Source organism: Oncorhynchus kisutch, linkage group LG22 (assembly GCF_002021735.2).
Source record: "Oncorhynchus kisutch isolate 150728-3 linkage group LG22, Okis_V2, whole genome shotgun sequence".
NCBI lineage: Eukaryota > Metazoa > Chordata > Actinopteri > Salmoniformes > Salmonidae > Oncorhynchus > Oncorhynchus kisutch.
The window spans coordinates 46326455-46341605 of record NC_034195.2 but is presented as its reverse complement, the minus strand read 5'-3'; the positions used below and the strand labels follow the sequence as shown (position 1 = coordinate 46341605).

General features: G+C 40.8%; 1 protein-coding gene across 1 annotated transcript in view; it reads left to right on the top strand.

The window, feature by feature from the left end:
* Positions 1-13603, top strand: part of lrriq1 (leucine-rich repeats and IQ motif containing 1) — a 47214-nt gene extending 33611 nt beyond the window's left edge. The window contains exons 25-28 of the mRNA XM_031801444.1: positions 5847-6048; positions 6619-6679; positions 7219-7339; positions 12600-13603. Of these exons, the coding sequence (XP_031657304.1) occupies positions 5847-6048; positions 6619-6679; positions 7219-7339; positions 12600-12733 (518 nt within the window). The 3' untranslated portion in view covers positions 12734-13603. The remainder of the gene's footprint in view (positions 1-5846; positions 6049-6618; positions 6680-7218; positions 7340-12599) is intronic.
* Positions 13604-15151: the final 1548 nt, after the last annotated feature.

The following is a 15151-nucleotide window of genomic DNA, read 5'->3' as shown; positions in this document are numbered from 1 at the left end:
GGAAGGTGGAAGGAGTACCACTATGTTTTGACATGGGCCTGGGGTGAGGGGAAGGTGGAAGGAGTACCACTATGTTTTGACATGGGCCTGGGGTGAGGGGAAGGTGGAAGGAGTACCACTATGTTTTGACATGGGCCTGGGGTGAGGGGAAGGTGGAAGGAGTACCACTATGTTTTGACATGGGCCTGGGGTGAGGGGAAGGTGGAAGGAGTACCACTATGTATTGACATGGGCCTGGGGTGAGGGGAAGGTGGAAGGAGTACCACTATGTTTTGACATGGGCCTGGGGTGAGGGGAAGGTGGAAGGAGTACCACTATGTATTGACATGGGCCTGGGGTGAGGGGAAGGTGGAAGGAGTACCACTATGTTTTGACATGGGCCTGGGGTGAGGGAAAGTATTCAGACCCCTTCACTTTTTCCACATTTTGTTACGTTACGCCTTATTCTAAAATGTATAATATTATGTTTTGCCCTCATCAATCTACACAGCAAATGTATAAAAATTCTAAACAGAAATATCTTATTTGCATAAGTATTCAGACCCTTTATTATGACTCGATATTGAGCTCAGGGGCATCCTGTTTCCATTGATCATCAATGATATGTTTCTACAACTTGATTGGAGTCCACTTGTGGTAAATTCAATTGATTAGACATGATTTGGAAAGGCACACATGTGTCTTGCTTAGTTAAAGAAAGGTTAAATAAAATAAAAGTCTATATAAGGTCCCACAGTGCATGTCAGAGCAAAAACCAAACCATGAGGTCAAAGGAATTGTCCGTAGTGGTAGGATTTTGTCGAGGCACGGATCTGGGGAAGGGTACCAAACAATTTCTGCAGCATTGAAGGTCCCCAAGTACACAGGGGCCTCCATCATTCTTAAATGGAAGAAGTTTGGCTGGCCGCCCGGCCAATCGTGGGAGAAGGGCCTTGGTCTTGGAGGTGACCAAGAACCCAATGGTTAAGAGCTCTAGAGTTTCTCTGTGGAGGTGGGAGAACTTTCTGGAAGGACAACCATCTCCACCAATCAGGCCTTTATGGTAGAGTGGCCAGACAGAAGCCACTCCTCAGTAAAAGGCACATGACAGTCTACTTGGAGTTTGCCAAAAGGCACCTAAAGGACTATCAGCCAGTGAGAAACAAGATGCTCTGGTCTGATGAATCCAAGATGTAACTTTTTGGCCTGAATGCCAAGTGTCACGTCTGGAGGAAATCTGGTACCATCTCTACGGTGAAGCATGGTGATGGAAGCATCATGCTGTGGGGATGTTTTTCAGCGGCAGGGACTGGTAGACTAGTCAGGATCGAGGGAAAGATAAACAGCGCAAAGTACACAGAGATCCTTCATGTAAACCTTCCAACAGGACAACATCCTGAAGCACACAGCCAAGACAACGCAGGAGTGGCTTCGGGACAAGTCTCTGAATGTCCTTTAGTGTCCCAACCAGAGTCAGGACTTGAACCCGATCAAACATCTCTGGAGAGGCCTCTGTAAATAGCTTTGCAGCAATGCTCCCCATTCAACCTGACAGAGCTTGAGTGGATCTACAGAGAAGAATGGGAGAAATTCCCCAAATACAGGTGTGCCAAGCTTGTAGCATCATACCCAAGAATACTCTAGGCTGTAATCGCTGCCAAAGATGCTTCAACAATGTACTGAGTAAAGGATCTGTGTCACGTCGTGTATGCAGGTGGCAGGGAATTCAAGTGCAGGAGAATTAAACTTGGTATAATTGGAGTATTTGAATAACTTAAAACATAAACTCCAAAACCAAAGTCCATAATAAAATAAATGTGGGTACAAGAACCCGTCGCACACCAATCCATAAAACATGAACATAACAATAAACAATCTCTGACAAGGACAGGAGGGGAAACAGAGGGTTAAATATACAACACTTAATGAATGGGATTGGAACCAGGTGTGTAAGAAGACCAGACCAATGATGGGTAGAAGACCGGCGAGCACCGCCCGAACAAGGAGAGGCATCGACTTCGGGAGAAGTCGTGACAATCTGAATACTTATGTAAATGTGATATTCCATTTTTTAAATTTGTTTTTATAAATTTGCAAAAATGCCAACCTGTTTTTGCTTTGTCATTATGGGGTATTGTGTGTAGATTGATTTGATGTGATTTGAATGTCTTTTAGTCCCCATTTGGACTAATCTTCCAAGAGTCCTTAAACATTAAAATACAATTTATAATACGAACACATTTTCACATGTAACACACTATTGCAAACATACATAATATACTAACATAATGACCCAATAAATACTCAATCTAAAAAATACTACTATAGTCCCACAACATTTCTATGTATTATATTTAAATTGTTTTAAAATAATGTTTAAATGTATATATTGAAAGGTTTCTAGTTTGCTCAGTTAATTTATTCAATTTCTTTATTTCTCTAAATCGAAATGTTCTTTTGCCTATTTCTCTTTTCTGTCTGGATAACGCATAGATGGTGGACAATCTATTCCTAGTATTTATGGAATGTCTGTCTCTTACCAACTGAATACTGTTGTGAATAGAACTTGGCCGTTTTAAATGATGTATATTATGAAATAAAATAAGCATGTTTTCACCTTAAAACAATCCTTGCTGCTTTGTTCTGTGCATTCTGCAGCCTCCTAACTTCACTTGATGATGCATTTCCCCAGACCACAGAACAGTAGTTCACCTGACTCTCAATTAATGCTTGTGTTATTTGCTGAAGAATTTTTCCTGGTAAATATTTAGCTATCCTTCTGATTATGCATGCTGTTTTAATATATATTTTTTTTAACATAAATTAGTTATTTGAGACGACCATGATAAGCAGTTGTCTAGCTGAACTCCCAATAGTTTGGTTTCTGCCACTTCTTCAATTTGTACTCCTCCCATACTTAATTGTATCCCATGCTGTTTTGGCCTTTTCCTAGTTGAACAGACCAACATAACTTTGGTTTTCTTGGTGTTTAAAACAAGTTTGTTTTGGAAAACCCACTCCCTGATATTCTCCAAATCTCCTTGTAAAGCTTGCTGTACCTGTTGAACCGATTGTCTTGCTGCATAAATTGTAGTATCATCTGCAAATATAGTAGCTTGAGTTTCAGCTAAGGCATAGGGAGGATCGTTGGTATATATTAAATAAAGAAGTGGCCAAAGGCAGCTGCCCTGCGGTATTCCACAGTTTAACACATGAGGGGAAGAAAATTAACCATTGATATAGGTGGACTGTTTCCTGTCAGTTAGATATGACTGTACCCAATTCAATGCTACCTCCTTAAAACCATAATGCATTCATTTTGTCAAAATTATTTTATGATCCACTAAATCAAATGCTGCACTGAAATCTAAAAATAGTACACCCACAAACCTACCATTATCCATAGCATTGAGCCACTGGTCAGTCATGTCAACCAATGCAGTGGTAGTGGAATGGTTTTTGCAATAAGCATGCTGATTGGCTGTAATCAGATCATTCTTTTCCATGTACTCCCATATTTGTCTACTCACAATACCCTCCAATATCTTAATGAGTGTAGGGAGTAGACTAATTGGTCGACTATTGGCAGGAGTAATGGGTTCTTTGCAGTCTTTCGGAATAGGACACAGTTTCGCATGCTTCCATACATTTGCAAACATTCCCTTTTCAAGTGACCAATTAAATGTGTATCTCAGTGGTACTGCAATCTGGGGAGCAGCACAGCGAAGCAAAATATTGTCCATAAGACTATGTAGATTTACCATCAGGTAATGATTTAAATAGGTTTAACACCTCCTCCACTGACACCGATTGTAGACTAAAAGAGCAGATATTGATGCTCATAATATGATAATCAATCCATTGGACAATAGCTTGTTTGGAAGAATGTATGTTTACATTGTTGCTCAGTAATTACATTTTCTTTGTAAAAAAAATCTACAAAATGATTGGCAATATCAACTGGTTTTGTTATTATTCTCCCGTCAACCTCCACACTAGATGGACATGATGAGATAGATGTACCAAGTAAGCCCATAACTGTGTTCCATATCTTTTTAGAATCATTTTTACAATCAATAATTTTCTTTTGATTCAATTTAACTGCATAATTACGTAATGTTCTATAATTCTGTTAATCAATTTCTAATTTTGACTTGGCTGCTAAGACTTTTGCCATATTTCTTTGAGAAAAAGCCTCACCCAGTTCATCATCAATCCATGGAGATGGACGGGCACCAACTGTACTCTTTCTTATAGGGGCATGATGGTCCATTACCTCAGTGAGCAAATCAGTAAAACATTCTGTAGCGTGATTTAAATCATCCTCTAGATAAATCAGCTCCCAGGGTACAACAGCCAAATAATTTAGAAAGAGCTCATGATTAAATGTTTTAAAATGTCTTTTGACCACAATCCTAGGGGTTTCTTTAGAACCTTAGTGTTCATGGTTATGGTGACAATATTATGGTCTGTCCAGCCCACTGGCATTGATCTGGCTTTTAAGCATTGCAATGGTATATTACAGAAAATCAGATCAATGCATGTGTCTGAACGATGACCCAACTTAATTGATGATCTAGTAGTATCATTAACCATTTGTTTCAAACCACAGTTCTTGGCATATCTCATCAATTTAGTTCTATTCAAATTATTGTGATCCTTCCAATTTATATTAAAATCACCCAAGATAAATACATCTCTGTTGCTATCTGTGGCCTGGTCAAACCCAGTACATAAGTCATCCTCATTGATGAGGATTTTGTTTTTTAAATACATTTTAGAATAAGGCTGTAACGTAACAAAATGTGGAAAAAGTCAAGGGGTCTGAATACTTTCCTAAGGCACTGTTTACAGTAGGACAATGCAGTATTAAAAACTATGTAAAACATACATTAGTACTGTATTTTTTATGTTCTACTAAAACATGCCACTTATACTTTCTGCTCCAGGAAGTGTGAAACACCATCTCCTGACCTTACTACCCCGGGGGAGCTTCCATCACTTGACGTTTTTACTGGGTTCTTAATTAACCCTTGATGACTGCCAGCTATGAAATCTTTTCTACTTTTTTACTGATGGGCGAAAGCATAAAAATGAGTTAAATAAATGCGTCATTAGTTCCAGCACCGGGCTGTCAATTCACGGCCATCTTAGGCAGCATTACTGTCGGCAGTATGTTGGCGGGCCGTGAACGGGGAGCAAATGTTTATTTTAAATTATTGCCTTTATTATGGGATTTTCAGAGTTGTTCGTAAATCTTTGAATGCTTTCTCTATTTGATACGTTGCTCAAATTAATTTAATTTTACAAGAACACACAACCACACACACATACACACATAGACACACACACCATGAAAGGACCCCCAACCTCTCCTGGCTGTTGCGTCATTCAGCAACTCCGAGTGTATTATAGTAATGCCCCCAGAGCCCTCCAAACAAATGGCTACCTTAAGCCCCAACATAAACGCTGTGAGCTTTAGCTAAGCACTGATCTGTCTCTTACAGCTCGGGAGGAAAACCTAGCCTAGCGCTCGACTTGTCAATCTTTGTCACAGTCCAGGCTCCCTCTGTTTATTTATCCTTGGCCCTGTTCCAAATGGCACCCTATTCCCTATGTAGTGTATTGCCCGTAGGGCTCTGGTCAAAAGTAGTGCACTGTATAGGGAATAGGGTGTTGGTGTGCATGTGTTAACACAATCGCTCTCTCTCTCCTATATAAATTATGCCTCACATCATTTGTTAAGATGTCTCTGCACCTGGTTGACGTTGTAGCAGCAGGACTGTGTAGGGAAGCAGCTCTGTGATTTTCTTGTAACTGTTGTCACCAGGGATGTTTTACCAAAATATATTTTCTGTCAAGTGCAGCTCACCAGGCAGAACTAGCCCTGGAGGGAACAGGCAGATTGGACCAAACACGGTTAAACCAGCAAGCACCAGGGAGGGTGGACCAAATGCTGTTGAACCAGGACGCAACAGAGAGAGTGGACCAAACACTGGTGAACCAGGAACGCACTTACCAGTGGCTCCACACCCAGCCTGTGCACTCTGACAGCAGACGCCCTGAGAGGTGAGGTTCTCTAGACCTGATATGCACCAGTACATGATATTGTATGTCTGCAACTCATGTTCAACATACAGAAGAATAACAATGATGGACAGTAGGTTAGATTACATTATTGTAGATTTGATATATATATATATATGCAGGTGATGGGGATGAAAGGGATATTACATGTTTATTACATAAAAGATTTACCGAAGTGGCAGAAAGTATTGGCCCATTATAAAGGCTAATGTTCTAGAATCAAATTGTTTTAGAACATTATGTCCCAAGAACATTTAAAACAATTAAATGAATTCTTTATGCAGAAATTCAAATTTAGGAAATATATTTAAATGCAAAACAAGAATACAGACCGTTTTTATTTCATTTTTAATATCTAGCATTTTGGGGGGGGGTGGGCTATAACATATGAAATCAGACATTGGGATTATGATAGCAGTTAAATGGAAGCCAGTAATGCCACTGATCTGATGTTTATGCTGTGATAGATCTGAGGTGTTGGAGTGAAACCACCACGCTATTGGAGAGCGACCACTAATAGCAGAGTTTTGAAACCTTTCTGTCTGTCTCCAGTGATGGTTTCCTCCCAGAGATTGACCCAGACATACTGAAAGGAGGCAGAGTGCAGCTCGTGGTGAGCTATTTATTTTGACTCGCTGTTACATTCCAGCAACGACTGATTCACTTTCACTGAGTAATTGCCTCTCATTCTGTCTGTATCTTGGTTGTGGAGAAAGTCCATGGAAGCATGCATTGTTTACATTTCAAGTTCATATTTAAGTTTCACTCCATAGTTCGTTTCCCACTCCGCCTAGCGTTTAAAACGTTTCTTTTTCAAAAGGCTTATTTCCAGTGTAACGACACTTTCAATTTGATCAACTCGTGGCCATTTTTTGATTTGATTTGTAGAAATACCAGTGTCAGTGCAGTGTGGTTTATGTAGAACAGAGAATGATATTGATGCTCGTCAACTCTTTGAAGTTGAAAACCGCAGGTCTCCCTGTGCAGTTTGAATTAACCACCCCCTTTTCCTTTCCTCAGCTACACACTGCCTTTCTGCTTTGAGCACATGAGTGCGTAGTTAGCTGTTGAATGTTTTCAAAATGTTGGGGCCAGTTGCGTGAGAAAAATTATGTTTGACCTTATTTGAACAGTGTGTGTGTGTGTTTGTAGGCTGTAGCAGGGTACAGAGAATGTCCAGACCAGGCCCCAATGTCGCGGGCCAGCGGAACGTCAACCTCCCCGCCTCACAAAGAACACAATGAAGCTCGGAGAAACTTTATGGGGCAACTAAGTGAGTTTTACATTTTTTCTTCAGACTCACTATCTAGCAGAGTTGGGTCAATTCCATTTAAATTCAGGAAGTAAACTGAACTTTCAATTCACATTTTCCTTAATGCATATGAATGAGCAATATTTGGAATTGGAATTTCTGTTTATTTCCTGAATTGAATGAGTTTAAATGTTATTAACCCCAACCAAGCTACTATTTAGCCCACCTATTACCTTCCCAAATGCTTTGTCTTGTTTTACCTGTTGCTGGATCTACGCACCACTAAACATTTAGTTCAGCATACACGTTTTGTGTGTGTGTACCACTATTTCATGCATAATTAAATGTGTCAATTTGTTAATATATTCCGAAGATTTCCTCATTGGAATATTTGTCCTTTGCAAGCAAATCAAAAATGTTCCTTTCCAATGTTTATTCCATGATTTGGTTTTTAGGTGTAAGTTAGCAGGAATATTTTTTCGGCCCTCCATTTAAATGTCACTAAAGACAGAACATTCTCTGTCACTTAAAGTCACTGAAAAGTAAGAGCCGAGATATGTGTCTGTGAGAGGCGGTATGATATCAGGCACATGTGAGCATTGGACCAATCTAGATAGACACAAGTCTTGTATAATGAAAAGCACTTTTTCAATGATCTAAATGTAATCACTGTAGCTTTAGGATGAGATGAGCTGCCTGGCCAGCACACGTTCCAAACAGACTACTGTCATAAATCTGATGAATAGTAGGTTATGATAATATGACGTGTGTGTGTTATTTCTGTCTGTGTATGTGCAATGTGTGTGCATTGTGTGTGTGTGTGTGTGTGTATGCATCTTTTGCGTTGTGTGTGTGTATATGTGTGTGTGTGGCAGAGCAGGGATAACGGGTCGATCGGGAGCTTGGGTCGGGAAGGGGACAGAGCGCTGCTCCTCGACAAGAAACAGGCAAAAAAGTCATTTTCAGAGAAGAATGACTGGCCTTTCTGTCAGACAGCCTTCCGCTCAGGAGTTTGAGTGACAAAGATGCTTCTGACAGACACAGCCAGGAAACAAACAGATGACCAGATTAAACAAGCTGCAGGAATCTAAAAAAGAAGACAAATACTGTTCCTTCCTAACGAAGCTAAATTAGATTCCGATGATGATTACTAAATTATATCCACGAGGGCAGTGACTCGCTGCGTGATAAAGGCACGTTGTTGTAGGACCTAGAGCAGGGTGAAGAGAGAGACTTTCTGTGCGGCTCTGTGATCAAACAACACTTAGTAAATTGAAATATGTATGTATGTGTAAGACTGGTTTATTTTTCAAAAGCCAATTTGATATTTCATAAACTGGGAAACTGCATTTAATTAGCCAAATATCTAAAAGTTATTTCATGGATAAATGGTACAGCTCTTAGCTGGCAACTCACCAAAGTAAAGCAGTAGTGCCATAGACTGGAAGCTCTCTTTTGAAAATGTGTATAAGCAGGGAGAATCCATGCCAGTTTAAAGCAGCAAAAATATCTTATCAGAAAACAAAATAGAATTATTTAATTTGCCTCTGAAGGAGTATAGAGACTATATCAAAGTATCCAGCTTTAAAGTCAGGGGTTCACTTAGCTTGCCATGGCAGTAAAGACCATGTAAAAACTCTATAACCTATTGCAATGTGATACCAACCGCTCGCTGGGGCGGAGCCATGAAGTGTGTTTTCAGCCCCACTAAATATTTTCATTACTTGTGCAGAAGAAACCACTTAACTTACCTATCTACTGCCTCAATGTTGTTCCCATTCAAAGCTAATGGGAGTAAAATGACTGAAAGCGATTTGTTTGGTCACAGCGGTCGAGGGAATGTGCGACCGTTTATTTATTTACCTACTTTTTAATAGCATGACCCTTGAAAATAGCAACTAAATTACCAACATGTGTGTTAATAAAGACAAGATTTGTTTTGTCCTCTGTTTTTGATTCGGAACAAACAAATAAATAAATATTTTATTTCCAACATTTCGACACATAAGTTCTGAATAGTTTCTCCAAACAAGCACAAAATGACCCCTGTGGCTGGCTGAGTGTTTTCAATGAAACGTTGAAGGATCAAACCATTCAGATGGAAATAAGCTGTAGCCACAGATACTCAATATTATATTTAGTATGGTTTAATGATAAAAAGGGAGTCTTAAAACATTTACATTTTAGTAATTTAGCTCTTATCCAAAGCGACTTACTAGAGAAATGATGGTTAAGTGCCTTGCTCAAGGGCATATTGACAGATTTTTTTCACCTAGTCGGCTCGGGGATTTGAAGTAGCGATATATCGGTTACTGTTCCAACGCTCTTGTCCGCTAGGGTACCTTCAAAAAGGTATTTGACTGACAATAAATGTGTAGAGATAAAATTGTGTGTGAGGGAGTTATATTTTCCCTACAATGAATCATAAAAAAATAAGACATACAGATTATGATACACTATATGGGACACCAGCCATGCAGATATTGGGAACTGGTCAGTACCTGTAATGTGTGCTGTGCTCCAGCCCCCCACCACCTCCTCGTGATCCTCCCCACTGCTGAGCTCCCTGTGTGGGGCTCGTCTGGCTCACTGTGGCCGGTACACGTGGAACACATCATGCCCACAGACACGCTACCTTTGTTCTTGTGTTTGGAGAGCTTAGTTTTGATCCCCAGGTGAAATGGAACAGCCTCCCCTACAGCCTCCCGTTAACAGAGTTTAGTACATACACTTTGCATGAGGAGCTGTCCATGCATTTCAGTGTGGTAGCCTAGGCTATACAAAGTAGTTGCTATAATGTACGCTATATGTACACTATATATACAAAGGTATGTGGACACTCCATCAAATCAGTGGATTCGGCTATTTCAGCCACACCTGTTGCTGACATGTGTATAAAATCCAGCACACTGCCATGCAATCTCCATAGACAAACATTGGCAATAGAATGGCCTTACTGAAGAGCTCAGTGACTTTATTGTGGCACCATCATAGGCTCTGTTTGTAAAATTTCTGCCCTGCTTTAGCTGCCCTGGTCAACTGTAATTGATGTTATTGTGAAGTGGAAACATCTAGGAGCAACAACGGCTCGGCCGTAAAGTGGTAGGTCACACAAGCTCGGCTTGAGTGGTGTAGAGCTCGCCATCATTGGACTCCTGAGCAGTGGAAACGCATTTTCTGGAGTGAAGAATCACGTCTCCCCATCTTGCATTCTGACGGATGAATCTGACAGATACCAGGAGAATGCTACCTGCCCGAATGCATAGTGCCAACTGTAAAGTTTGGTGGAGGAGTAATAATGGTCTGGGGCTGTTTCATGGTTCGGGCTAGGCCTCTTAGTTCCAATGAAGGGAAATATTATTATTATAATATTTTATTTTTGTACTTTTTACCGCTTTTTCTCCCCAATTTTGTGATATCCAATTGGTAGTTCCAGTCTTGACCCATCGCTGCAACTCCCGTACGGACTTGGGAGAGGCGCAGGTCGAGAGCCATGCGTACCCCGAAACACAACCCTGCCAAGCCGCACTGCCTCTTGACACACTGCTCGCTTAACCCGGAAGCCAGTCGCACCAATGTGTCAGAGGAAACACCGTACAACTGGCGACCGAAGTCAGTGTGCATGCCTGCCACAAGGAGTTGCTAGAGAGTGATGGGACATGGACATCCTGGCCCAGCATTGTCCGGGTTAGGGGAGGGTTTGGCCGGGGGCTTTACTCGGCTCATTACGCTCTAGCAATTTCTTGTAGCCAGATGCCTGCAGGCTGACTTCGGTAGCCTCCAATGGCTAAGCGGGCGGGTGTTAAGAAGTGTGGTTTGGCTGGTCATGACTCGACCTTCGCCTCTCCCGAGCCCGTTGCAGCGATGAGACAAGATTGTAATTGGATATCATGAAATTTGGGAGAAAAAAGGGGAAAAAAAATAAATAAAATATTTGTTGAGATTGGTGTGGAAGAACTTGACTGCCATTCACAGAGCCCTGACCTCAACTCCATCGAACACTTTTGGGATGAATCGGAACGCCAAATGCGAACCAGGCCTAATCGCCCAACATCAGTGCCCTACCTCAATAATGCTCTTGTGGATGAATGGAAGTCCCCGCAGCAATGTTCCAAACACCAGCTTCGAGGGCATTATCACTTTTATACAACAGGTTACCAACACATTCAAATACTGATTGACATTATTTTCATTAAAAACATTATTTTTATTAATTTTTTCATACTATTTCATCTTTCCACAAGATATATTCCCGACGCAAATTTTGAGTTGCTACCCAAGCCGGCTGGTAGTTCGTTCTATCGGTTCCGTTGCCAGAGATGTGACCCAGTCATTCAGTCTTTGTTTTGTATCCAGTCGTTCGTTCTAAATGTTCCATTGCCATACTGGCAGCCAACGTTCTTATCCCTTGCTTGCTAGCTGGCCAACTATGGCTAATTTACAGTCACGTCAAACAGTGCAGCCAGAATAACAATGAGGTAGCCGCATTTGTTTAAGCTGTTTTACATCCATAACAATAAGCTAATGATGAGCGACTTCACCTGGCATAGAAAATGTGCTCTCTCGTCAGGATACTGTTGTTCGACAGCTAACCAACAACGCAGCTACCACATACACTTCAAACTGAAGCTGGAAAGACTGAGAACTAGCTGCACTTCATTTCATTTCACCTGTTTTCTATTGGTAGTTCTTTCTATATATCCATAAAAATTATGCTGATTAATGATTTCGACTGCCTGAGAAAAGCTGCCTGCCTGTCTGTCTGTCTCATCCGACTCCCGACACATTCATTACTATTGGACATTTGGAGATCGAATTTGAATATTGAAACAATGTTGTAAATGTCGGAGAGGCAGACAGCAAGGTTTATACAAATTTCCGCTGTGGAAACTAAATGTTAGTCTAAAAGAAATGTGAGATAATGTCAAGATGATTTTTATAGTGGAGATCAAGTTTATAAAGTACCTGTCTGGGTTGATGAGACAGTGGATTGCACAGTCAGATAAAACAGAGTAAATAGGCATTTTAACGTCATAGATTTAGCTGGTGGTAACTTGTGGAATAGACACCAGCTGGAATGCGGTTTTAGCCAATCAGCATTCAGTATTAGACCTACCCGTTGTATAAAACTACAGTAAATGGTATGTTTCAATATACTTTTCTTCAGGCAAAGAGCATCAGGGCATAAATACTTTATCCTGAGAAATGTTGATATGTGATATGCTAATATATCATGCAATTTTGTTAGATTTTTCTTTTGTGTCTTTCTCTTTTTCTGCAGACAAAGAAGCACCTTCTCCCCAAAGAGTGACCTCTGCCTCATCTAAAAAGGAGCGCATGTCTTTCCGGGATAACCCTGTCCAGATGAGTGGTGGCTGGGGAGGGGGCAAAAAAAGGGACAAACTGCACAAGTAACAAGACATTGTTAATTACCAAGAAACTGGTTTAGCTTCATACACTGTATGTCCAAAACAGTAAGCATGACAACCATTATTCTGTTCACAGTAACATTTTGACAGTCCCATACAGTATATGCATTATGTTACCATTTCATTCATTCTGCAATGTTTTACTTTTCTCCCCTCAAAAGTTTTCATTGTCATTAATCTCCTATACTAAAATGTCTTGCAGCTGCCTTTTCGCTCTCAGATCTGGCTTGGCTTCCGTGGGTCTTCTGAAAATTAATTAAAAGCAATGGGAGAAGCCCAGCCCAAATATCTGCAGGCGTTTTCATGCCGGTCATTATGCATGGATATCGCTGCCTTAATGCGACCTCAGCCAACACCGGAACGCATGGAGCAAAGTCCCAAACGCTCAACAAATCACACGCTTAATATGCAGACAATGGTTAGAAATAAGACACAGAACATTTCTATTCTAATTTTTAGGATTTTTGTATTTTGATTTCATTTAGATTTATTTTACAAGCTTTCCAGACCAGTCTCTGCTGCCTTTGGTAAAAAGAAAATATAGAATTTAGAATTGGGTGCCGTTTGGCTGAGTTGGTAGAGCATGGCACTTGCAACACCAGGGTTGTGGGTTTGATTCTCATGGAGGACCAGTATGAAAAAAAAGTATGAAAATGTATGAAGTCACTACTGTAAGTCGCTCTGGATAAGAGCAGCTACTAAAATGTACGTGTAGAAGGTGTCTTATCTTAGATGTTGCATGTCTAAGAAAAAAATTGCTTTTTTAATGCTACTTGTTTCTTGCTTAAGTTGATGAAGTGGCACTTTTACTCAGCTGTTAATAATCAAGGTAAATACATTTGAGATTCTAAAATAATGATTAAATTCAAGTTTCTTTTTTGATTTTACTATCATATACACTTGAGTGTTCAAAACATTAGGAACAACTGACATCGGTGAATCCAGGTGAAGGCTTTGATCCGTTATTGATGTCACTTGTTAAATCCACTTCAATCAGTGTATATGAAAGGGAGGAGAAGACAGGTTAAAGAATGATTTTTAAGCCTTGAGACAATTGAGACATGGATTTTGCATGTGTGACATTCAGAGGGTGAATGGGCAAGACAAAAGATTGAAGTGCCTTTGAACGGGGGGGATGGTAGTAGGTGCCATGCGCACCGGTTTGAGTGTGTCAAGAACTACAACGATGCTGGGTTTTTCACACTCAACAGTATCCCGTGTGTATCATGAATGGTCCATCACCCAAAGGATATCCAGCCAACTTGACACAACTGTGGGAAGCATTGGAGTCAACATGGGCCAGCATCCCTGTGGAACGCTTTCGACACCTTGTAGAGTCCATGCCCTGACAAATTGAGGCTGTTCTGAGGGCAAAGGGGAAGGTGTTCCTAATATTTCGTACACTCAGTGTAAATACAGTGCACAGTAGAGTCTGCCGATTTGAACTAAATCTGGAGTTGCAGATATCCAGAGATGTTGCCAGACAGCGTGTCAGAGCAGCCGCAGCTTTGAGTAAAGCGCAAACATTGGTGTTACAATTGTGTTTTTTATTTTTTATTACCAATGGTTCTTGTTCTGTGTATTTGAATTTGGATTTCAGATTCCATCCAATCACAAACACCACCTCACCAAAGCGGCTAACCCTGGGGTTGAAGGTTCATCGCTTAACTGTTGGCTGTAAATGATCTGTTAATGAATGTGAAAACAAATAGATGGAGCTGGAGAGGAGAGTGGCTCCCTGGCAGGAAATGCTTGTCCCTCTATTTATTTTATCCTCCCTTCACTTTCATATTTCTCTCCCTGGTCTCTGGTGGGGTTTTGATTGTCTTCAGCCCATCAGGAATTTAGTCTACAGACAGGACCAATGCTGTATCATGACTAGTACCAGTTGTGCTGGTGGTGGTCCTGCCCAGCCCATTAGGACTGTTATGGTTTGAAACCCAAGAGCACTGTTCTCCTTCAGGGGGAGATTGAACTCCTGTCCCCCTCGGGAGAAGCCTGGGGCTTTTACCTGATGATTATTTTCTCTTTTGGCACATAGCATGGTGTTATCAGCAAATATTTGGAATGGTGAGGATTCTATTGTTTACCCTGTCCACCAAACACGGTCTTCCCATAAGTTAGTTGTTGTTTTGCTTAAATTAACATTAACATCGACTAATACGTCAATACATTTTCAGGCCACTCATTTGAAGGACTTTTCATAATGCTCAGGATGTACTCACCTAAATACCCTTACGTGTGTTGCTAGGATTGGGTGTGTCTGTCCCAGTTGGTTTATCTCCCATTATTATCTTTAACAGGACGTTGTTCAATTCTGACTGTATGCTGTCTTTCATTATAAAGTAGTGGAGGAATTCACTCCTCAACGCCTGGCTGCACACAATGTCTTCAGGTCCTGTAT